The 26,239-nt window shown below is 38.5% G+C and overlaps 1 protein-coding gene across 3 annotated transcripts in view; it reads left to right on the top strand.

The window, feature by feature from the left end:
- LOC145669529 (sodium channel and clathrin linker 1-like) overlaps positions 1–26,239 on the top strand; it is a 121,278-nt gene that overhangs the window by 54,699 nt on the left and 40,340 nt on the right. For all 3 annotated transcript variants that reach the window (XR_014128210.1, XR_014128211.1, XM_081737710.1), the window contains exons 8-11: positions 4,981–5,222; positions 8,971–9,168; positions 12,091–12,222; positions 15,436–15,606. Coding sequence is in view for 1 of the 3 variants with exons in the window: in XM_081737710.1 (XP_081593836.1) it covers positions 4,981–5,222; positions 8,971–9,168; positions 12,091–12,222; positions 15,436–15,606 (743 nt within the window). In the remaining 2 variants the exon portion in view is untranslated. The remainder of the gene's footprint in view (positions 1–4,980; positions 5,223–8,970; positions 9,169–12,090; positions 12,223–15,435; positions 15,607–26,239) is intronic.

Below are 26,239 nucleotides of genomic sequence, written 5' to 3'. Positions count from 1 at the left end.
GCCCACGACGCATTTTCCAAAATCCGGACGATCATCTTTCCGTTCAGTGACGTTCTTTGGTCCTCAAAGATCAAGAGGGAGGACTAATCTTCACGATGTAAACGATCTAATTCTAATTTGTTTCAACAAAAGGTTCATGGCCAACAAGAGAAGAAACATACTGCGCTGGTGGAGGGAAGAACCATTTTGCCTCTGCGCCTGGAAAACCCTTGAAATTGAAACACTGTTTTACGCCTGATCAGTGCTCATGTTTTTTAAAAACATTGCGTGTTCAGTCCCTGGAAACGGAAAAACACAGGTAAACAAGGAAGAATTGAACACCTGGTTTATACCTGGAAAACACATGTTTTGTACCTATAACCGAACGCAACATCTGTGGACTGCATGTTTTGCAACTGATGTTAACGTGTTTTCTTTTCAACAGCAGCTGATCATCCGCTGAACATTGCATGTAAAAGGAAGAAGACCAGTGCTATTCTAGTATTGTTCGAGAGCACTGAACATGCAATGTACAGGGATCGCAAACATGCAGTGAAAGGGGAACTGGAAATAGGCGGCTCAGACGATACGAACACTACATTTTTCGATTAGTTCGATTTAAAATTTCAAGATGGCGGCCAGTATTTCAAACTGGCGGGCATCTACACTCTAGGGTCCAGCTTCAGCCTCTTAACTAGAAACTTTCGGAGTAAAAGCACGATACCCGAAAATTGCTGTAGTAGATTTTGACGGCCATTCAACGTCAAATTTCAAGATGGCGGCGATCATTTCAAAGTGGCTGGCATTATCACTACGGGGCGTAATTTTTGGCCCTTTAACTTACATTTCTGAGGGTAGAAGAACGAGACACCGGAATTTTGCTGTATAGATTTTGGCGGCCATTCAACATCAAATTTCAAGATGGCGGCTATTATTTCTAAATGGCAAGCATCTACGCTACAGGGCGAAGTTTTTGATCTTTTATCTTTGAGTGTAAAAACAAGAGACACCCGAAATTTGCTGTATAGTTTTTGGTGGCTACCCGACTTAAAATTTCAAGATGGCAGCCATTATTTCAAACTAGCGGGCATCTACATTATAGGGCACAATTTTCGGTTTTTTAACCTGTCCCTGATCTTTAGACCTACTAGCTATTTTCCACTTTGTGGTAATTATAAAATGTGTACACTGTTGAATGAAAGTTGAGTTTGAAATTTTGCTGAAGGAATAAGAATCAAGAATGAATTTCCAGCAACACAGTGTTTCTAAACATACCAGTATCTGATACTGGTCCAGGAAAATATAAATTCGCACCTGCAAATTTCTACCCACACAGTGAGCCTTCCAATATTGTCGAGATTAGTCTGTTTTGCTGGAAATTGAAGAATTCATTCGAAAGCAACATGTAGCTGGACACCGCATGTACATGATGTTGATACAAGCAACATACACCTAATAACAAAACAGCTTCCTTTTTTTATGAGAAACCCATCTGAAAATGGCCTTTTCTCGGATTTAAAACATTCTGTCTACCAGGCATGTTTCTTTTATATTTCAGACAGTGTACTGTTTCTCTGTTACCTGCAAATACATGCTGTCACTAGATGCCATGTACAGTTCATGTTTATACAACCCTTTTCTGCTAAAACAAACCACCTGAAAATCCTATTTTCCGTAATAAAAACATACCAAGTACCAGACATGTAAACGACAAACTCCTGCTAGATGAACAATTCTCTGGAACCTGCATGAACATTCGGCAATACAGGGAAAAAACAGCTCATGTTCACAGCAGATTTCTTTTGAAATTCAGCATAGTTGAAAATCACGTTAAAAAGCGGAACACATTATACTTAATGTGCAGAAAATTTTCGTTCAACATTTAAAATACCGGCTGGCCTGGAACGCAAATGTACATGTTTACAATATCGGTGGAGTACAGTGTATGTGTTGGTACCGTTACATACGCAGACACGTTTTCACTAAATACCACGTGCTACACATGAACTTACATTCGCTGATCTGCACATGTCTGCAGGCCGCAACATTTTCTTCTGAACATTGCATGTACATGCGCGTCGCACATGTACTGATCAGTGAATGTACAGTGCACACATGTGATTTCATGTCAGGACAAGAATTATTACATTCAAAAACTGGTGTTATTTCCCGGATAAGTGCCAAACCATTCCGTTCTGTTCCAAACCATTTACTTTACACGTAACACCTGTAGCACATGAGCAAAACATGTGAAAACAGGCACTGTACATTGCCTGTTTTCTCAAAAGTTTTCATGAGGGTAGTGAATCAGAGAATCTATGCAAAAAGAAGTTACAAAAGAGTTGCAGGGTAATCAGGTCGAAGCTCATGAAAAGTTAAAATCGGAGGAACAACCATCTCAAGTATTGAAAGCCTTCTATTTCAGGACTTTCGAGGTTTAATTCAGAGTGACCCAATAAAGCCTACACACCATAAAGGGTAAATAAATGCTAGAGTTTTATTGGATCACCCTGTACAACTGGACACCTTATCATTGAATGGTAAAAGCAAGTATTGTCATTGGGCAGACGAAAGGGCAGGAACATCACAAAACTTTTACACTCTGACCAGTGACAAGGAGCTAAATAAAGATTTCAATAGAGAGGCAGAAGAGGATGTTGTCCTTGTGAATCAGGAAGAGAGAAATCGGACTAGACATGATATAAACTCTGTGTATGTTCAAAGAGCAATTACATTTCTGACTTGGAGTAAAATCATAAATCAGTAGAAGGGTCTGGACAAAGAGGATAAGGAACCTTAAGAGAAGAAGCCTAGTGTCACCCCGAAGAAGCAAAATAAGAGGGACAGGATCCTAGCGGGCCTAATTAGGAATCAGAAGGAATTGTAAAAGGAAATGGAATATAGAGGTATGACATAGCATATTTGAAAGCTAATGGAATGGTCTTTCCAACGGTATGCATGTAGCAGTGATGTCTTTTGAAGAGAAATTTGGAAATCAGTGTTGCCATCCAATTCCCATATATAATTTTAAATTACCTTAATTTTCCCTTCGAAAAAATACTGCTACATCTTACGTACCGTTGAAAATGTCACTCCATCATCTTTAAAAGGTGCTATGTTTCAGCTCTGTAGAAAACTACAGAATGAGCAATAAAGCAAAGTAATGCCAAAATTGTTCAGCCGGTAGTGGGAAAACGATTTCGGACTGTAATAATTTGCCTACCTATCCTGCACAACTTCAATATATATGTATATATATATATATATATATATATATATATATATATATATATATATATATGGTGACAATTAATAAACTGTATGAAATAAAATCATCATAATTTCTGAACGGTTCGCATACAGGACATGATGAGAATTCGTATACGCATGCGACGAAGCCCATTTTCATTTGGTTCATTTGGATGGGTTCGTCAATAAGCAAAATTGGCGCATTTGGGGGGACTCCGCTGAGAATCCGCATTTCGCAATGGAGAAGTCTCTCCAGCCTGAACGTGTAACGGTGTGGTGTGCAAGGTCCAGCCATGGAATAATCGGTGCGATATTCCTTGACGGCACGGCGACTACTGCACAATACGTGACGGTTTTGGAAAATGATTTCATATCCATTATCCAAAGTTACACTGATTTCAACAAGATGTGTGTGGTTCATGCAAGACGGAGCACGACCCCATCGGACCATGAGAGTGTTTGACGTCCTGGATGAGTAATTTGGGGAGGGCACTTCCGTGGCCGCCTTTCCCGGATCTAAATCCATGTGACTCATTTTTGTGGGCTATGTTAAAGATAAGGTGTACAGCAATAACCCCAAAACCATTGCCGAGCTGAAAATGGCCATTCAGGAGGCCATCGACAGATCGATGTTCCGACACTTCAGCGGGTCATGCAGAATTTGCTGTTGGTCTGCCCCACATCATCGCCAGAGATGGCAGACATATCAAACATGTCATAACCTAAATCCGAATGCCTATAGTGCCGTTTACATGTGCAATACAGTTTGTGTACTATGTAGTTCGTCGCTAATTTTCGTTTTATTTCATATATACTTCATTAATTAATTGATTGCTTTTTTTAGTTTAGCGGCCCTTTCAGCAACGGGGCTATATGAGACGTGGACCTACTGATTAACGTTGAATCTGAACCACATGAGCTCCCGCCGAGAATCCAACCCGGGTCTCCCACGCCAGAGACGCGTACGCTAACCACTTAGCCACTAGGGAGCCCCATACTTCATTAATTGACACCCTGAAAATATAATATAATATATATATATATATATTGTGAAGTTCTGGTTTTGCAGGAATAGGTAGAGCAAATTACAATCTGGAATTGTTCTCTTACTGCTGGCTTATATTATAAATATCACTATAATGTGAATTCTCTATACTGGGTAAAGAGATGTGACCCAAGCCGTAATCAGGGGCTCCACAGAGCTCAGAAGCAAGCTAAATGGGGTTCATTTAGGATCCTCAACGCTCCACACAAGCAGAGAGGAGATTAGGAGTCCCAACAAAGCTCCGAGCAAGCTGAGTGGGAAGATAGGAAGTTTAGAATTCCGAGCAAACTAGAAGCTTTGGGTTAGAGTTCTTCTAGAGCTCCGAAGCTAGCTAAAGGAGGGGTGACTAGTCGCAGACTGATGGGTGCTCCAGGTGAGGCGGTGACACTGTTGTTCCTTCATCATCACATGAGCAGTGATGCCACTGTTGTCTAGGTCGTCTACAGCTATAGTGATCCGTACTAAAACGCACATGGGTGATGTTTGTAAATAGAAGCACATGTCGAATGTTTGTAAACACAACCATACAGTATACATATATAGACTGCACTGAAGAGATAAGGAAGCCTGTTTCCATCTATTGCTGACAACCGAGCCTTTGTGCTTATCTTGATAACCTGTAATGGATAAATGTATATAATATGCTAATACAATATCCTAACAAATAGCATATCGAAAATTAATGAGTTTAACTATTCCCTTTGTAGGATTGCCGTAAAAAGCAAGAGACACTCGATAAAACGTTGATTGAGAAGCGTAATCTGGAAGAAAAATTACAAAAATTGACTGATGAGTCTTCAAGACGGGAGATGTTGGAAATCAAATCCCATAGCCTGGAACAGAAACTGCAAACGGTGTACGTTCAGTTGAAAGAAATGGAACAGAAGAATTTTCAGCTGGCAAAACAAGTTGAATTGGCGGCAATCAGTAGCAAAGAGCTGAAGGAAAAGTGAGTACTTCGTGTATCAGTTTTATTTTTCAATGAAATTTTTAGTACTTTTTAAAATAACATACTTAAGTATTTCTTGTAACTTTTGGTTTAATGTGTATTCGACTTTCATTTGATGTTTATAATAAATAAAAATAAATCACGAGGAAAGTGCACGAGGTATCTCAAAAGTTCGATCTCACAAGAGGTACGGAAATGTTGCAGATTTAAAATATACATACGAGGGTGATTCAGAAAGTAATATCTTCAAAGTGATACCTTTATTTGTGTTTGACAGATAGCACCGATACAGGCATCAGTGGAAAGCTTGCACTGTCAGCTACAAATGGTGGCATCATTTTTCAACATAGTCTCTATTACGAGCAACCCACTTGCGCCAACGCAAAACAAGATTTTTCATGTCGTCGGCAAAGAATAGCGATGGCTGCTAGCGACACTATTCCCGAACTGCTGTTTCTACCTCCGCGTCACAACTGTAGCGTTTGCCCTTAAGGTGATTCTTAAGTTTGGGAAGAGCCAAAAGTCGCAGGGAGCAAGATCCGGACTGTAGGCAGGATGAGGTAGAATGTCAACAACACTTTGCCATCAGATTGGACAACTTTGGCAGAGGAGAGGATGTTTGGCGGTACTCCATCGACTGACGTTTCGTTTCCGGGTCGTAATGGTGTATCCATGACTCGTCGCCGGCAATGAATGTTTCTGGGCGCAAACTGTCCGCAGTTCAACCAGTCCGCTGTTTCAACCGGACGCCACTACTGGATGCCATGGATTGCTCCATTACTCTGGAACGAGAAGAGATAGGAAGATGAAACAAGTGACACTCTATAGCTTAAACATCAGTACATTAATGATAAACAGTTCTGAATGTTTGCAATACTATTTTCCAATAGTGGACTTGCAGGGGTTACTTTCTGAATCACCCACGTAGTTGAATAAGTAGAATATAGCTATATTGTAACCATAATTTAAGGTGGGAACATTAGAAATGAAAAATTGAACTTTTTTTTGGGGGGGAGGGGGGTTGGAATGGATTCCTGGACGATGGATCGATTTCATAGGACCGATGGAATGGCTTTCACGGTCACCAAACCTCATACTTTTAGGTCTTTTCGATGGGGGCACCTTAAATGTATTGTTTAGAAAATATCTCCACATTTCATTGCATATCATCAAGACAACATTAGCGAAACCCAAATTTAGGTTGCTCTACACTGAGCTAAGAAATTTTCCTAAAAATGAGAGGTACTTTTAATTTATATTGATCTGGACTAAAGTACCGCTTCCTAAAATTTGGAACTAGCAGTTCAGGTTTCAAAATAGTTTTCTCCCTGGTAATAGAATGGTCTTACATACTTCCTCAGATTTTGAGAAAGTATGATTATCTTGATGATTCAAGTCTTTAGAAGAACATGGTCATAAAATTGGGATGATTCTCGATCTGGAAAGAATGAGTTGGGTCTAGCGGAAGACGAATGAGAGGATGTTATAAATGGTGGGTATATTGAGAAGAGGAAGTGGTTGGGACATTACTTGAGAAGAAATTGTATCATGATGGACGTGCTAGAGGGTATGGTGGCAGGAAAGAGAGGGAGAAGGTGAAGGAGGCTACAATTAATGGACGATATAAAAACAAAGATCATACGTGAAGACGAAGAGATTAGCGGAAGACTGGAGCATGGAAGCTTCTCAGCTGCGGCAAGTGACCTGCCAATAAGGGCAGAATACCTATGATGATGATGATGATTTTCTTTGCAATAAGCTTATAGGGTATAATTGTGAAATGCTAAGCAAGCTTTTTCTTTCTTTCTTTTTTTTTTATTCCTTCCAAAAATGTTGAAAAAGTATTAAATGTTGATAAGTTATTACACGGATTCAGCAAATGTCATACGGAGTATGTGGAGTTACATGCTTGCACAAAGAGTGTACTGAGAAGCTTCCATACGGTATGCTTCATCGCTAACCGTTTCGTCTTGGAAGAATTATCCCATTTAGTTCTGCCCATCAATGGTAGTCCTTCTCATTTTCCTTCCACCATCTTGTGTTACAAATGTCAGATTCTTCTCAGACAATGCTCTAACCATTTTCTTTTTCTCTATTACTATCCACTTGTTCCAACAGTCTTCCCTTCTCTCTCAGTGGTAGAGCGTTCACCTCTGGTGCTTGGGGTCCCGGGTTCGATCCCAGCCCCCGCCAAGTGAACTTTGTGGTGGACAAACACCGTGTGCGTAGGTTTTCTCGGGGTTCTCCCGTTTCCTCCCACTTTCTTCATTCCACCATTTCATTCATTTCTCATCATCACCGTCTCCTTTAGCCTAACCGGCGTAACAGTGGGACGTAACTCAAAGATTTCATTTCATTTCATTTTCTTCCCTACTTCACTATGCAATTTTAATCTTTTTTTTCTTTTCAATGTTTACCTAAAACCAGTTTTGTATGTAGATGTAATAGCCGAAGGTGCCTAAACTCACCATTTCAGCGTTTACGAGTTCGCAACACATGCTTATTCGACCTCACCCTCACGAAGTGAGCGTGAGATTGAATGAACGGGAGTTCCAAATGTTGATGTGAGCGTGAGATCCGAGTGAGTGTGATGTATGATTGATGATGTGAGTGTATGATCTAATGAGCGTGATGTCAAAATGATGTTTAAAGCGTGAGCGTGATGTCAAATTGCTGTGAGCGTGATGTCGAAATTATAGCGTAAGCGTAATGTTGAATATATATTAGTGAAAGGGGGAAATAAACTATTTAAACTTATTTTTACACATCAAATCCTCTGTAGGTTCAAATTCAATAATACACAAAGAGTGAAAAGTGAGTGACTGAACCGAGACTCGAACACGGGATCTCCGGCATAACTATTACGCCACCCAGTCCACTTCCCAGAATAGCCACACACACGCTCTCACTCCTGAAGTTGGTACTCCCCATCCAGACCTCGTGGCTTGTACAGCCCACAGCAAAAAAACCTGCAACATGAGCATGTAAGTTTATTGTAAAAACGACGAAGTCTTTTGCTCCAAAATAAGTGAGCATGGGACGACGCCGAGGTTTCTCATGGCATGATTCGTGCTACTTAGACGTTATGTTGATTTCCTGCGCTGTTAGGCGTAGTTTCACAATAAACCTACATGCTCATGTTGCAGGTTTTTTGCTGCGGACTGTACCACAGCCTAGCTGCTATGCTTGCCCAATCCAGTATTCATATAAGTGAACACCTTTTGAAAGTTATAGTTTCATATATATTAATGAAAAGGAGGTAACAATAATTTAAACTTATATTTACACACCAGATCCTCTAGGTGCAAATTCAATAAAACACAAAGTGTTAGTTTAATTCGGTTGTTACCTTCTTTTATATATATATATATGAAATTAAAACCGTCAAAGGGTGTTTTTAATATAAGACACTGGATTGTTCAAGCACAGCAACTAAGCTGTAGTGCAAGTCATGTGGTCTGGTTGTAGAGCACCAACTTCAGGAGTGAAAGAGTGCGTGGCGTAGTGGTAAAGGCATCGGTAGGGTATTCCGGAGATCCGGGTTCGAGTCCTCGTCCAGTCATTCACCTTTCCTCTTTGTGTATTATGATGAAATCATTATGTGAGCGGGATGTTGGGTTGATACGATCGTGAGGCCGAGGTACTGTTGTGAGTGTGAGATTGAGTGAGTTTAGTCCAAGGTAATGACAACTGATAAAACTATAATGTGATTTTTGTTTTATTAAAAAGCTTTATTTTATCCCTGCAGGTATGAATACGAAGTAGGTGAAAAGACTGCGAAGATTGAAAAACTAAAAAGCCAGTTACAATCTTGTAAGAAAGAATTGGAAGAAGCCAAAGAACAGAACATCACATTCAGAGCAGAGCTAGAAGTTTTGCGAAAGAATATGGAGATGAAAGAGAAAGAACTGGAGACTACCAAGAAGTCGTTGGAAAGTGAGCTCAGGTATTCTTTTTTCTTTCATTTTTTGTGAGCTCAGGTATCTTTCATTCATTTTTTGTGATGAAAAAGTAAGATTTAGACAAACCTGGACACTGCGCATTCTAGCTCTTGAACTAATTATAACTTTAAAAATAAAAGACCAACGTAACACTTATCTATCTATATGTATAAAAATGACAGGAACTACGTTTGTGATTTAATAACTCTTGAACCAAACGACCAATCTCCATCAAATTTTCAACATTGATTTCGGGCCTGGGATGGTTTTTGTCATTTCACTTGGACGGCGCAACATAGGGGAGAGGGTGGAGAGGGGAAGATATATATATAAAAACGATCGAAAATGACCGATATTAGTGCCGAATGCATAGTTTTCGAGGTCGCTGAGATGAACAGTGACATTTTCAATGCTTTTTAGACATTTCCGATGCCTTTTAAATTCAAATTCAGCCCCTGCGTACGCGCCTTTGGCGCGGGAGACCCGGGTTTTATTCCCGGCGTGAGCTCATGTGGTTCGGATTCCACGTTACTCAGTAGGTCCACGTCTCATATAGCCTCGCTGCTGAACGGGACGTTAAACTCAATTCAATTCCAACTCAAATTCAGCTCCGCAACTTGGGGAATGGGAAGATATATATATGAAAATGATCGAAAATTACCGATATTAGTGATGAATTCACAGTTTTTGTGTCGCTGAGATGAATAGTGACACTTCCGATGCTGTTTAAATCCAAATTGAGCCTCGCAGCTTGGGGGGAGAGGGATATATATATATATATATATATATATAGATAGATAGATAGATAGATAGATATAGATATATATATAGATAGATAGATATAGATATAGATATTATTAAGCATGGATCAAGAATAAACGACCAAAAACGCCGTTAGTTATAAGATCGAAAGGTCGCTGAGATGAACAATGACACTTCCGATGGCGTTGAAATCCAAATTCAGTTCACAGTAATAATATTTAATTCTGTTTATATAGATTACTTATTATTTTCTGATTTTCCTTTATATTTTCTTTGTTTCTATCGATTGGAGAGCGCTTTAGTAATAGTAAAAGTGACTGACTAACTAAACATATTACTAAATTTTCTTATTTTAACCCAGCGAAGCAGGTAATTGACGCTGGTTATTGCTAATTTCTGTTGCTGTTCCGTCATTATATCATTGCATTTATCATACACATTATGAAAGTACAATCGTACAATCTAAGATCATAGTTTATAAATTTATCGGAAATTGAAAGCAGATTACTTCTAACAATCAGTAAAGCTCTTTCGTTCCTCTTCACAGTTCTAAATATTTAATTAGGTACCCTGCGTTATCCAGGATGTCTATCGGTCACGAAAGTCATGAAAAAGTCACGAAATCAGAAAACGGTCATGAAAGTCATGAAAAAGTCACGAAATCAGAAAACGGTCATGAAAGTCATGAAAAAGTCACGAAATCAGAAAACGATCATGAAAGTCATGGAAAAGTCACGAAATCAGAAAACGGTCATGAAAGTCATGAAAAAGTCACGAAATCAGAAAACGGTCATGAAAGTCATGAAAAAGTCACGAAATTTAGCGTTTGAGTCACGAATTTTTTTCATCTGTACAAATGTAAGTGCAGACCGGAAACTTTTGTTCCATAAGACGTCAAAAATGTCTCTGGTCGGCTTTAAACGCTACCAAATCGCAATCAAAGTATGCGTCTATCGCATGTATGAAAATTCGGCCTAATCCACACCCAAATTCGCACTTGAGAATGTTACGAAGTTTTATGGTTTGGAAAAGAAAAGGTCACAGAAAAGTCACGAAAGTTCATTTTCAAATTTTAGTAGACACCCTGGTTATCTTTTCCTTGTATCGTATACTACAATGCATGGTGTGTCATTTTCTCCATTTTGTCCAGGACAGTGTTCCACAAATCATATATACTTAGTCCAATCCCTCCTCATTTTCCCAGTTTCTTTGGGGAACACGTTGGCCCAGTGGTAGAGTGCTTATCGCTGGTGCGTGGGGTCCCTGATTCGATCACCAATCAAGTAAGTTTGTGGTGGACAACATCATGTCCGTGGGTTTTCTCGGGATACTTCCGTTTCCTTCCACTTTCTCATTCCACCAATTTTTTCATCATCATTCACTTACCTTAATTATCCGTCTCCCTTCGCCTAAACGGCATAACCGTGGGACGTTAAACTAAAAGATTTTCCCAGTTTGTTTCATGTCATGTTTCTCTCACATGTTTATAAATCGTATTCTCTGACATGTCTCTTCTCAATTTCTGAAATATATTATAAACTGTAGCCCTACACTGTACTTTCATGATGTGTCTGATGAAGAGAATGGCATATTGACGAAAGGGTAACACAGATAACTAATAATAAATTTGCTTTGGTAAAAGTTTATTTTATTTAAATTAAATCTGGAAATTCAAGGAAAAATCAGGGTAAATCATAGGAATTTATGAAAATCAGGGGACTGTTTGTATAGGGTATGTGGAATTGTGTGTCACTCTTCTTATCCTTAATTAAGAGGGCGCTTGGTTAATTATTTATCAGAAAGATATTTCTTTTGTCTCGTTGTAACCATTCGCTGATCCTGTTGAGACACTGATTACATCTAAAAGTCTTCATCTTATGTATTGAAGTAATTGCAATTCTTAATATAAATTGTATGATCTAGTACTTTGGATCCAATTGGTCATACTGAAGAAATATGTTATGCAGCTAAATAACTGTATAAATATATTACGCATCTAAATTATTTTTTACACGGTAGAAGTATATTATACATCACTAAATTCAAGCATCATCTTTAGATTCTGTGCTAAAAGCGTAATAACCAACATAAGTTCATTCATAAAGGTAAATTTCGCGAAATCCTCTGTACTATCTTTACCAGAGTTTATTGTGCCTTTCTTTCAGTGCAAAGTCCAAGGAGGTTCGAATGCAGCAAGAGCAATTTGCAGCTCAACAACAAGCCATTATACAGGCGGACCACAAGACTGCCTCGGAATTGCAACAGATGGTGGAAGCTCATCAGAAAGTAGCTAGGAAGTATGTATATACTATTTCTTTCTTTGTTTTATCTAAATTGTATGTTTCCAGCTTATCTCATCAGTGTTTGTGTTAATAAAAATTTATAAAAGTATGATTAGTATCCAACTTGGATCCCAGTTCTAGATAGTTCGACATGGATTCTATTAGTGGCGTTATATCGCACGATGTAACTATTATAAATTACACAATGACAATCAGCATTAATTCTTTATAAATTATAAACCATACATTAGTTTTTTAACCCCTTTGTAATTTTAAGGTGAATTTTAGATTTTCAATCAAGCAGTTACTATTTCTTTATCACTATTTATCCTTGGATCATGGTTCGTATCTCATTCTCTTAAGAATAAAGCAACCTTCCATATGGTACCATTCCCATATCCGTATCATATACCTGAAAAGGATAATTCGAGGAAAACGTAGATTTTTCTAGAAATAAAAAATAACCGTCTTTTAAACGTTTAGGCCCCTAAACTGAAGACCAGTGCCTTTTCACTTAAAGTAAAAAAATAATAAGGAAATTGTAGAGGAACGAGTGGAAAGAAAAAAAGGGGGAAAGAAGCCACAACACGTGTATTCTATCTGATGATCATACCGACGACATATATATATGTGTTTTTGGGTCCCATAAAACCTTTTAGACAGCATTTGCAAGAAAACAAAATAAACCTCTTGTGTTGTACTCTTGAAGGCCAAATAGATGACGTCATGACCCACACCAACTTGATGAGCTCCTCCTCAAAATACATGTGATCTGTTTCGCAATGCAAGTACGACTGAACAATAAAAAGATACAGCAGCAATAGATGATGAATGAGCGTATTAAAACAATACACATGTATGGTGTATATCAGGGATGCAAATAACCACTCGCCCACTCGTTTGGGGCGAGTAGTTCATCGGTGCGGTCGAGTATTTAATATCATACCGAACGTAAATAAATGATTTCTATTGTGGGATGTGGGCTTGTAGCATTTTTCTTGGGGTATTAAAATTTTGTTGCTTATTTGCAGCCCTGGTATGTATATACAGGGAGCAGGTAATGTACACGGGCCTTACAGACGCACCTCAGCGGGAGCCGCTTGCGAATGTCTGTAAAGTGTCAAATTGGGTCGCACGTTGGGTCGGTGGATTTTCCTGGCACACCAATTCGGGGATCCCCTGTAGCACTACATGTTTTAAGTTCCTTGATCCCTCTTTCTGGCACTTTTAGTAATGAGTAATTGTTTTGCCACGGATTCCAGACTTGTGTAATGGGCCACAGTAGTTTTCACAGTAGTCAGCGTCAGTGTGAACCAATTCTCCCAATAAGGAAAAATAAGCATAGAAATGGACTAAGTCTATCACCAGAAACGGTTCGATTTAAGCGCTATTTGACGACACAAACAGGCGAGTCACTCATCCACGTACATTATTGAGTTTCAACAGCAGACGCGTCTTTCTAGCGTAATTCGCCAGATAGCAGTGGTGAAACTAATACGGTCCAATATAAATCGAATAATCTTTTGTATAAACAAGGTTAGTTCTCAAATAAAAAACGCTTTGTCTCAACATAAGAGATCATCTCCCAAGAAGGGTGTTAGTCTGCTTAAGATTAAATGTTAATACTGTACTCATATAAAACAGTGCGTTTGTGATGTTTACTCCATAGGATGGTAACCCTAGTAGAGCAAACATTACATTAAATAGTCATTAATCGAATTTCTCACCCGAACGTTAACGACGAAACAAGTTATTACAAAAGTAATAGCTTCTTTCGCCGCTAACTACACATAGGCAAAAATTCAAATAACAACTTTAAACTTAGGAATAGGACAAAATTTCAGCATCGTTCAATCTGAAAACAACTGACCACAATAATTCGCTAACATTAATATGTATTTTGCACCATGCACAACAAAGAGAACGAACATTAGGCAGCAATTCTCGGGTCAGAATAACGCTAATGATACGCACAAACTGGAGATTATATTTAATATTAACGCTATACTTACATTTCTTTTCAAGCAAAAGGTAATATTATAACAACAAAAAATGTTGATGTTTTTAGATTATGAAAATACAAACAGATGTGCTCAATATTACATTTTATATGAGGTGTTTCAGCAGCGATAAGAAGGTGAGTCTCTTTCTTCTAACTTACTTGGCGCCCAATGATGGCTACCTCTCGCGTTTTCTCCTTGTTCTCGCTGCTCACGTGAGTCCCACCTACCATAGTGACGTAAACACAAGTACGACTGTGATTGGCTGCCGTTGATTGACAAGGCCACTGGCTGCTTCGTCTGCTCGTTGCTGATATACATCCATTGCGAGAACATACAACGATTAGTTACACTATTTGTTTAAAGGTAGCAGCCTTTTAAAATAAAATAAAAAAAAAAGGATTAAATTGTCTGAGCCGGGTACATCAAAAATAATGCACAATTAAGTTTATGACACGTTTGTTAGGAGAAAGGATATCATAGCTCTATATTCATGCCAATTCAATGCCATTTACACGGGGGGAGTCCGAAAATAAGTTTCCCCAGGCGCCTGTGGACAGAAGTGGGGATGCAAGACTTAAAATAGCATGTGACATTAAAGATCAGATGTGTCCTTATTTTTCACATAAGTACCACGTACATTGAGACATTTGTCATACCGGTCTATAAGTTTCAAAAACCCTTCCAGGAAAAATTCAGGGCTCTGCTACAGAAGAAGCGTCGAACAGCTTCTGTAGCTTCATAATTGCTTCCAAGGCGTCTGCCACCGAGAGTCTTCTTCAAAGCCGGAAACAGATGGAAGTGACTGGGTGCGATATCAGGACTGTATGGCGGATGGGCAAAGCGCTCCCACTCAGGAGTTGCAATATGGTTTTGCGTTGTCGCTGAGTGTGGTGTCGCATTGTCATCTAACAACAGACACCAACCATTCATAGCGGACAACCGCTTGCACTTCCTCCTTTGACCACGACGTCAAAACGCGCTTTCTCTCCATAGCCACCAGGCTCAGACTGAGAGACTTGCCTCCGCTTTGAGCAGGCGCTGAACGGTGTCATCTGCAGGATCGCAGGCGAACGATACCCACTTGTATCTGGGTGTGTTGCGCGTGCAACCGCTGTCTTTTTCCCCCCAGTGCTGTTCCCTTTCCTGGGAAAAACTTATTTTCGTACTCCACTTCTTATTAATAACAAAATGGTAATTAATATTTGTGTTCTATCTTTTTTGTTAGATGGAAGCTGGAAGTGAAGTCAATCACGGAGGGTTTGGAGAAGAGAATCAAAGAATTAACTTCGGAGAATAACAGACTTAAGAGGGACAAACACAGGCTCCAGAAAGAGCTTAAAGAACTTAACTCTCTAGTAGATAAACTGGAGAGAGATATAGCTCGTAATGCTGCAAAGTAAGACTCCTGTATAAGTCTTGACAATTTGTATATAGTAAGTAGCTTCTATATATATATATAAAATATGTTTTGTGTTCGTTTTATATAGGGTTTAGCAATAAGAATAGCGAAACTTTAAAATCATCTAGAAGAAAAACTACGAGTGATAATGATTTTTCTTTTGTTGGATAAAAAGATCCAATATATTTCAATCAAACATTTTCTTGTACGCCTTATATCTGGAGAACTACATACAGTGTAGCCAAACCCAAACTATCACTTAACTCAATATGATGTGGTTATTCCGTAAAAAATAGGAAAACTCGATTTAGGGGCCGTTCAAAAATTTTGTGGCCCCTGATCCAAAACCTAACAATATATTTCAATCAAAAATTTTCTTGTACGTCTTACATATGGAGAACTATATACAAGGTGTCCCAGAAGGAAGGGGCAATACTTCGGAAAAAATTGTAGTGTGGGTGATTCTAAGCAAAATAGTTCATATGAACATGGGTCCTAATCTCAACGGTTTGAGGCCTACAGGTTGTGAACCCTTTTTAACTTTATATTACATACTACGCACCCTGTAGTTATTCTACAGAGGTGGGACATCGCGGATTTGAAAGGTGACGGAGTGACCTTTCCAACGGTATGCAACATGCGGCAGTTGTTTCTTTGGAAGAGAAGTTATTTAAGGAAACTTGGGAATCAGTGTTGCCATTCAATTTCTTTAAATAACCTTAACTTTCCCAAATTTCCCTCAATAGCTTCCATTCTAAATATACCACTGTCACGTGTTGCATACCGTTGGAAACGCCATTCCATCTTCTTTGAAATCTGCTATATTTCTCCTCTATAGAATAACTACAGGGTGAGCATTAAGCAACATAAAGTAAAAAATGTTTCACAACCTGTAGCTCTCAACCCGTTGAGATTAGGACCAAAGTTCATATGAATCTTTTTGCTTAGAATCACCTATACTACCATTTCCCAAAAGATTGTCCCTTCCTTCTGGGACACACTGTACAGCGTAGCCAAACCCATACGAAAACTCGATTTAGGAGCCCGTTCAAAAATTTTGTCGCCCCAGATCCAAAAATAATTATTGGTCAAGATCGCAATCTTTTTTTCTTTTTTTTTTTCATTCCTAAAATTCTTATATTATTGTGAAAATCAGTCAATGCATTATCTTTGGAATATAATTTAGTTCAAATGAAGGGTAAGGGGGAAAAAGAAGGAATGTCACAAAGTTGCATTTTTGAGAAAATGGCGTTTTAATATTGAAAACAGCGTAAAAAGAATAGGGTTGGTCAAATTTTTTGCCCCTTTTTACATGGATATTTCTACATCTACGCATGCATGGCAAATACAGTCAAATAGTACCAAGAGTCACCAACAGATAGGATAAAGCACCCGAAAAAGCACGCACGTGGACATTCTTTGTTTTTTCCCCCTACCCTTCAAATGTCCTCCTCTGTACACATATTCAGAGATAAATTCTCAATGGCGCGTTCAAGAATTATTCGTGGCTTATTCTCATAAGCCTGAGACTTAAGATAACCTCATAGAAGATATCCAGGAAATGAGTTCACGGGCATTTTACACCACCATTTCTCCACAGAACGCGTCTGAGGAAGTTTTTGCGCAATAAATGTAAAGTCTGGCAAGCTGTGTAACAAGTTGCACCATTTTGTTGAGTAGTTGTGTGTCTCTCCATGCTAATTTGTCACAGACTACTGCACATGGTTTAAACTCGCGATCTCAGACACTGTTCCCAGAAAAAACATTTCAAAGTTCTTACGTTCTTATTGGTAAGCTCTTTACAATATAAAACTGTTTTTTATGTCATTTTTCTGACAATTCAGTATAAATACGTGTACAGTAGACTCCCGAGGATCTGACTCGCGACTATCCGGCCTAGCTTTGTTTTATCGTAATTAAATGGGGATTACAAGGCGTTGCATTGGCAACATTGCCAAGGCATTGGAAGCGGGCGCGTGCTACGATCCTCTTACGTGTCGTGTGCAAAATACAAGTCGTGACAGGAAAAGAGTAGCGTTCTGCTCCGTGTTCATTGTTTCGTCAGTGTGTAACGGACCTCAATACAGTATGCTTGCCGCTGTTTCTGATTATAATTTTACAGTACGTACAGTACCGTATTCATAAAGTGTTCTTGAGGCATGTTTAATGTTCATAAAGAAATGAGTTCATAGAACTCCGGCCTGCCCTTCCGCCACATTAGGCGGCCGGATAGTCGGGAGTCTACTGTATTTAAATTTTTAAGCGGTATATTAATTTTCTGGTCATTGCTTTCCTGTGGTAATGAATATGTCACCCCCTCCCTGTCTCCTTTCTAGTGGAAAATTTTGATTACTGGTAATGTTTTCACTTACCACATCACTATCTGCATCAAAAATTCATCTTCTGAGCCAGTGGCGGCTCTTTAGGTAAAGATCAAACTTTTATCCGTACGAACTAAGGGAAAAAATCTACCTGATGTACTAATTGTTGTGCATGTATATAAATTAGTACATTACGTTTTCTTCCATTACGTCGTAGCGATAAAAGTTTGACCTTTACCAATGTGTCTTACCTCAAGAGCCGCCACTGCTCCTTACTCCATTTGGTAAAATTATTTTATTTCATCAGTAGAAACCACGCGTTTTTTGTTGTGAGTCGCCAACTTGAATTTCGTAAAATTTATTAGCTTTCATACAAAATGTTACGGTGTTTCTACTAAACACGTACAGCTAGAAAGAATCTGAGTGTTTTCAATAGAGCCCTATCACCTTACGATCGTCTGGAACCTGACGTATACATACGTTCATATCACATTCGACCCAGCTTATTACTGACGTATATACAGGGTGTTTCAAAACAACACCGACAACGTTTGGGAGGTGATTCCTGACATCAAGATAAGACGAAAAGTATAGACCAACCTGGGTTCACAAATTCTTCCTTTCGGAGTTATAGGCTACCGAAAACATGAAAAAATGAACTTGCAAGGTCCATTGTTCCAAAACTATGGGACCCACCGTAATCGGGTCAAGATTTCACTGAGGAACTAATATGAATATTTGAATAGGACACGTATTAGTTCCTAAGTAAAATCTTGACCCGAATACAATAGGTACCATAGTTTTGGAGCTAAATAAACCTTTAAAGTTCATGTTTTCGCCAGCCTATAACTTCGAAAGGAAGCATTTGTGCACCCAGCATGGTCGATACTTTTTTTTTTATTTTGATGTCAGGAATCACCTCCCAAACGTTATCGGTGTTGTTTTGAAACACCCTGTATACGACGTATAACTGTTTGACGTAAAACTCAAAGATTTCATTTCATTTTTGTTACTGTACTTCATATATTGACCACACATAAAATGTTACAACAGTGGAGTTTTGACTGTATTTTGTAATTTGACCAAAGTAATTATAGGTTCCAAATGTGGTCATGCTAAATAGATTTTACTATGTTGTAGTCTAACTTATTATCCGCGACAGTTCGGAAATGAGGAGACCCGAATTTGCTGTCCTATTTTTGTTTCCGGCAGCAAAAGAAAGAGGAAAAAAGCGACGTCTTAATTTTAAAAAGTTTAGATAAATGAGGATATTTCTAAATGATACAAACTTAACGGCATTAATTTAGAAATGCATTACAATCATTATTTGCTGTCTTAGTTTGTGTGACGAGGTTAGTCTTAGTCTAGATAGTTAAGAAATTAGAGTAATGGCGCAAATAGAAATGTTGTAAGCCTCTTCAGGGAACCCTAAGTTGATACGTATGAATGGTAGGAACCTAAAACGAGATACTGCTAGATTGTTTACATGTATCTTGTTTCTTGAAGCCTTGTTGGGATTTTAGTATTGACGTTTGTACCCTACATGGTACAGATCGAAGTATTTGGCACATTTGCAGAATGTTGCTCAAGTATCCGAGTTACCCTTGTTGGCCCTAAAAGTGTCTGAATTCTAAAAGAAGGCATTGGTGCATAGGGTGGTGATATTTTATCTCTTGGTGGCATGGTGCCTCAGTGGTAGTTCTCTTATCTCTGGTGCTTGGGGTCCCTGTTTCGTTCTCCGGCCAAGTAAGTTTGTGGTGAGCAGCCGCATCGTGTCCGTGGATTTTCTCGCGGTATTCCCGTTTCCTGCCACATTATCATTCCACCGATTCTTCGTCTCCTTCATCCAACAGGGCATAATAGTAGGACATTAAACTAAAAGATTTCATTTCATTTTTCATTTTATCTCTTTTCAAAGTGGGTAGTGGAACTTCGTTTTTGGTCTTTTGGTGGTGAAGTCTTTTCCAAAATCAATGCAAATGAATTGTGCTGCCATCTGTGGAGTTCTTTTAAACTATACGTTTGTGGGCGTTTATATGTTTGTGGCCAATCCTTTCGACAATGAGATCTCGGAAACTACAGGCTCTAGAAAGATGACGTTTTCACTGATCGATTGCAAATTTTGTGTAGATTGTCCAGTTCTAATTGAATATTTTAAAAAAATGGCCATTATTTCTTTATTACATTTTTACGGGTACACTGGAAGTGTTGAAATTAAAAAAGAAAAAAAAACTAAAGCATCATATCCTACATATCATACATTCCTACACCACATAATTGTATACAGGGGTTGCATACCTCTAAGATGTATGTATCATGGCCAAATTATAATGAAAAACGAAAGATAGCCATTGCTCCACTCTAACAAAAAGTTGAATCTTTTTTGTTTGGAATGTTTTGCCCACCATATATCACTGACATTATAAATAATTGTGTGTGCAATGTATTTGCTTATTACATACTGCATGCAAGAAGAAAGAAAACCCTGATCATACATGAATTAGAAACTCCAACCGGAAGTAGGCCCAAATCTTGCAAATGGTGCGAGATATTGAAAAAGTAATCGAAAAAAAAACTCCCCTTTATGGTATCTCTTGCCATTTTTTACCAAGACGTCTTTCACTTGTGTTTGTAAAGAGAGATGTACAGATGTAATGAATAAAAAGGAGATTCATACTCATATGTGAATGATGCGCTGTGTACAGAGCGCAGGTTCAGCTAGTTTAATTGAACAGTCTATTAATATTGATAGTAACTAAAACTAATTTTATGTAAGTTATTTAGCCATATTTCAATGTTTCGTAAGTTTGCCTCAAGTATTATAAATCCAAAGATAGTTAACAGGTTTCACTATCCTTCGTATGTTGGCCAAGTAAGTATAAGTTTCAAATGAGGGCATCTTAATTAGATTTTACTATATTTCGTAAGTTTGACTCAAGTATTGTAAATCCAAAGATAGGTAACTTCGTTGGTTCCACTGTACTTCGTATGTTGACCGTAGACAATTATGTATTTCAAAGGTGACAATGTATCTTGTAAAAGCAAGAAGTTATTTTTTTTTCTTTCTTTAGGTGTCAAACGATGTAACAGCCATGCATTATTAACGGAGTCATTTAGAGGGCAGGGCTCATAGTGAGTCACTTTTTTAACTAAAAGTTCCTTTTTTTCAAGTTGGTCACTGAAAGTTACTGTTTTTCAAATTTGTCACTAAAAGTTACTTTTTGGGAAGGTAAAGTGACTTTTTCGTATGATTTATGTTTTGCATTGGCAGTTTTCTAAGAAAAATGTTATAAAAATAAATGGAAAAAGGCAGAAACTTGTTAGTCATTACTCTTCTGAAAGCTTCAGCAGTGGATGGTTGGTGAATGCTTAAGCTCTTAAGGTGAGGTTGAGAACCCGGATTGAGTATAGCCCGCTCCCCCAGTGATTTTTAACAAATCACAGTGATTCTAACGATTCATATTAGTTCATAATGAATCGGAATCGCATGTTATAAAGTTTTAAGGTGTAAATCTTGTGGTAAGGAAGCTTTGGTATAAGAAGAAGAAGAAGTAGGAGGAGGAACGGGTTAGAAGCCCCGCAGGGGTTGGTTGGGTTCTGTTCTCCATATAAGTAGTAGTAGTGACTCTTTCAGTTCCGGAGCTCCTCCGTGGCTTTTGGCGTGGGAAGCCCGGATTCGATTCCCGGCGGGAGCTCATGTGGTTCGGATTCCACGTTAATCAGTAGGTCCACGTCTCATATAGCCTCGCTGCTGAACGGGACGTTAAACTCAAAATCAACTCAACTCTTTCAGTTCCGATGACAAAGAACTGGGGGGAGTGGGCTATACACAAGCCGAGAACCCTTCTGTGTCTATTCTTTCTTCTATCATAATAGTCTTTTAGTTTTCTCTCGTAATAGTTAACGCTCCGCTCAACGTTTTGTGTGTGTGTGTGGGGGGGGGGGGAGGTTCATCATGTTAGTCTTGTGTTATGCTTCTTGTATGTTCTTCTTAAGAGTAGGTGATGAATTTGAATATTTCATGACTTTGAGAACTCTCAATGCTAAGTTAAATATAATATTTGGGATGAAGAAATACGGAAATAGGCCAGAATTGTTCCATTTACTCAGAAGCTTCTTACATCTGCTACGTCTGCTTACCGTAACTACAAACCATACTTAGAAAACTTAGGAGGAGGCTCAAAAAGAAGAACTAAAGAAGAAAAGATGAAACAAAACAACAAACAAAGAAAAAAGTGATGGAGAAATTGACAAAGGGAAGAGGGGTCATGATGGGATTTTGGTAATTTTTTGGTCACTTTTTCGTGTGCTTTTGGTCACTTCTCAACTATTTACAAGAGACCAGACACTATGAGCCCTGATAGGGAATGTAATGAGCTTGTAGTACAATTTTTTTTTTTTTTTTTTCATATTAATTCTATAGTTAGCAATGTTATCTAACCTGTCTACGCCTCCCATAAGAGAGTTGTAGTTCGTAATGCATGCCGGTTACAAAATATGTATTTTCTTCCTATCCTAAGAGCTGTACCGTTTAGCCTTACCTAATGGAGCAACATCTGTGAGAGTGAATGCTACTGTGACAATGTTGTTATCATTATAATGCACCAAAGTGATATTGATATATTGGCGAGAGATATCCGGATGTCAATGGACATATTTACACTCGTACACGTGAAGATACTTACCAAATTTGAGTTTTACGTATATTTCTGATATTAGATTACTTACTTTGCCTCAGTATAAATAATGAACCTAATTTCCCTGCTCCTGAAGTAGCTGTTCTATCTTGTTATTATCCAAAGGTTTACATTATCATTGTGAAATACACCTATCCTATTGTTCCCACATCCCCGATAATGAAACCATACTCAAAAGAAACCCCCTACCAATTTGTTCCCACCACCTCATTTTTGGGCCACTTACTTATAAGTAACAAATTTATGAACAAGGAAATTAACTAGCTTGAAAGAATATTTTAATGAAACAAGGACTTCTAACAATTTAAAATATATCACAAATAAATGCCAACATATTTCAAATAATTTAAAACTACAGTTCCCTTTCCTTTCCATACATTGCGTCGAAAAAGCGCCTAATTTACTCACTCATTGCGCCTAAACGAAAACAACTGCCGACGACAGAGCGTGCTGCATGTGTTGGCAGGTACATATATATATATATTCTTCGTAAAGAAGCGAATTCAAATCAAGAAAGTAATTTTATGAAAAAAAAAAATAATAATATAACCACCGCTCCATTTTGGGGGCGGTGGGAATAAATTGGTTAAGAAGATTTAACTATATTTCGTAAGTTTGATTCAAATATTGTAAATTCAAAGTTAGCTAATTTAGTAGGTGTCATTGTACTTCGTATGTTGACAGTAGACAATTATATATTTCAAAGGTGGCCAAACTTAGTTTTCACTGTACTTCGTAAGTTGGCTAAGTAATTATATATAGGTTTTAAATGGGGCCACTTTAAGGAGGTTTTATTATATTTCGTAAGTTTGGCTCAAGTATTGCAAATTAAACATGGTTAGCGTAGTATGTTTCATTGTACTTCGTATGTTGGCCATAGGTAATTATATATTTCAAAGGCAGCCAAACTTAATTTTCTCTGTACTTTGCAAATTGGCCAAGGTAATTATACTGTAGATTCTAAACTGAATCAGGTTTCAGATTTCCCTGGTGACATAGAGTCTAACGTGTGCCTTTCGCGCTCGAGCTCCAAGGTTCTTTTTCCTAATGGGAGACCATTGTACGCATTACAGTACACGTCTCATATAGCTTCATTGCTGAAATAAACACTAACTTCAATAAACAATAATAATAGTTAAGCAAGTTTCGCTATACAGAAAATTGATCCGTCTATATGTGTCCAATTTTGACGTCTCACCTACCTTAGGAAAAAGCACGGAAGCACAATCTGTTGGCGTGAATGTAAGCACCATGTGTCTTGGCAATAGCCATGTACCATAACTTCCTTTATAGGAAGCTCTGTTGAAGTACAAGAATGGGAATCTTGAGCCACTCCTGGCAGGCTTTCTAGAGGCCACAGACAGTGGTGACACGACGAAATACAAGCTCTTTTTCAATAGGCCAAACCGGCAAAAATCCATGGGACTGGCATCAGGTGACTTCACTGGTATGTCCTGGAAGGGAATAGCCTGGATGCCAGTGTGTGTCGCCATCTGTTACAGAAATCTCTGTGTAGAACGAGTTGTATGTGATGAGGTCTTATTCATATGCACACGGGCTTGATTTATTCCATTCCCATATAAACGGGGCAGATCTGTATAGATGTGAGAATATTGCTGAAGGAATGTAGGGTTGATTTTGCAGTTTGTAGGCACCTGTCGAATTGTTAATTTGTCTTCATAGCAGTATCCCGCGACAATTAGAAATTCATTCGAGAAACTTGCTTTGCACTGACTGAAGAAGTCAGAACGAGGATTTTTACGTCTCGTGGGGTGTGCGTTATGGCTTGAGTTTTGCCACAGTCTGATATATAAATTCATGGTTCATCGATTGTGTCAACAAACTTACACTTTCCCCCGGATATATGGCATTTGTAGAGGCGCCTACAGTGGTTCTTTCTCTCCTTCCGATAGTTGCAGTAAGGATATGTCTATGATATATCCAATCTCGAGCTTTAATTTGCCATATACGTTGCGGTTCACACTTGACTGTGCCACTTGCAATCGTATTGCCATCACACGTTGTGTTGTGAGCGGGAGGAAGGAAGATTGCATAATATGAATGAAATTAACAAAATAATTAACATGTTAGAATGGAAATGTGGGAGGATACTTTATATGTATACTAAAAATTACTTTAAATTAATGCAACCTCCAGTCACAAAGTTAATTTACTAAATTTAGTTCAGTCGGTGGAGTCTTAAGTTCAATGAAATTAAAATTTTGAAAAGTAAAACAAGATTTGCTTTAGCATGAAACTCTAAGTTTCAGGTAATCTGTGGTTTTAACACCCATCCTGCATGTGAAAGATACCCAAAATACGCACATCGCTTTCACGATTCCTTCATAAACCCAGCTTCTGGCCTGAAAAGGAAACAAATAGACAAAAGGGTAACACATACCTTACGGCCATACTGTAGACAAGAAAGAAGTTCAAATTTCCATTGGTAATCCTTTTTAATGCACCACTTCAATATTTCAGATGCACAGAATATTGTGTTTTACAGTAGCACACGCGCGCGCACGGTCTCGCAATGAGACCAGAAAAAAAAATAATTTTACTAAAAATATTTCTCTTTGAAAATTTTATCAAACTTTCTGAGCTCTCATTTTTAATTGTTCGTGCACGGTTTTGTATTTGCGCCGATATCTTCTCACTTGCAGTGTCTCTGCATCTCACTACGGTATACACTTTCCTGTAGTATTTCTTCCGTTTTCGGCGACCATTCTCCGTCTTCTCCTGTCGTGCTGCTAGGCTCTTCCACCAGTCGTACTCCCTCTAACTTTGGAGTTCTGCTGCATTAGCGGCGCTTCTATGGGTAGACCTCTGTGTGATGGGACTAGTGAATAGCTGTATATATGCTGAAAGTTCACACTAGCCTGTCATTATATGGTGCACTGAAATTATATTGCACTAAACGCGCCTAAGTTATACAAGCGTAAAGGCTCAGTCTCTTGTATTAAACGGCATTTAAATACACTGCACGGTATTTTAGTATTGGTGATTGCCTAAAGAGTCAGGTGTAGAGTTTGTTTTTACCAATACTGTGCCTAACTGCAAACAAAATTAACATGTGATACGGCGTATGACATAATACTGCCAACGTTACTACTTGTGCGAAGCACTTCACAAAATATACGTGGAAGCATTGTCTCTTCACACTAGTAACACTTAGTAAATGTTTTAATTAATATAAAATCACTTTGCAGACATTTCCGCAAACCGCACTTTGGTAAATGTTAGTAGTACCTCCTACGCTCTCATTCTACCAAAAGAATATGAGTTCAGCGTTAACGAAGATAAACTAGCGGTAAATTAGTGCTTAGTGCACATTTAATATAACACACGCACTATGTATATGGTTTGAAACTAAAACACTGACATGTTCAACACATATCTGAACACAACGAATGTCGATTATAAAGTTTCAAGTAACTGGCGGTAAAAATAATAACTCCGACTTTCGTGTCCGATGTACACGATTCACGATCCAAGAAGCAACTGTCCTCCTGGTTGTGTCCCGTAATGTTATATTCACCTCCAGGTTCATTGTTTGCTCCAACTTTGGGTCGGGCCAAACCACTATAGCCCGCTTCACCCGAAATAGGTGTG

The sequence above is a fragment of the Thermobia domestica genome, chromosome 14 (genome assembly GCF_964235325.1).
Source record: "Thermobia domestica chromosome 14, izTheDome1.hap1.1, whole genome shotgun sequence".
NCBI lineage: Eukaryota > Metazoa > Arthropoda > Insecta > Zygentoma > Lepismatidae > Thermobia > Thermobia domestica.
This window is presented reverse-complemented; position numbering and strand designations above follow the sequence as displayed.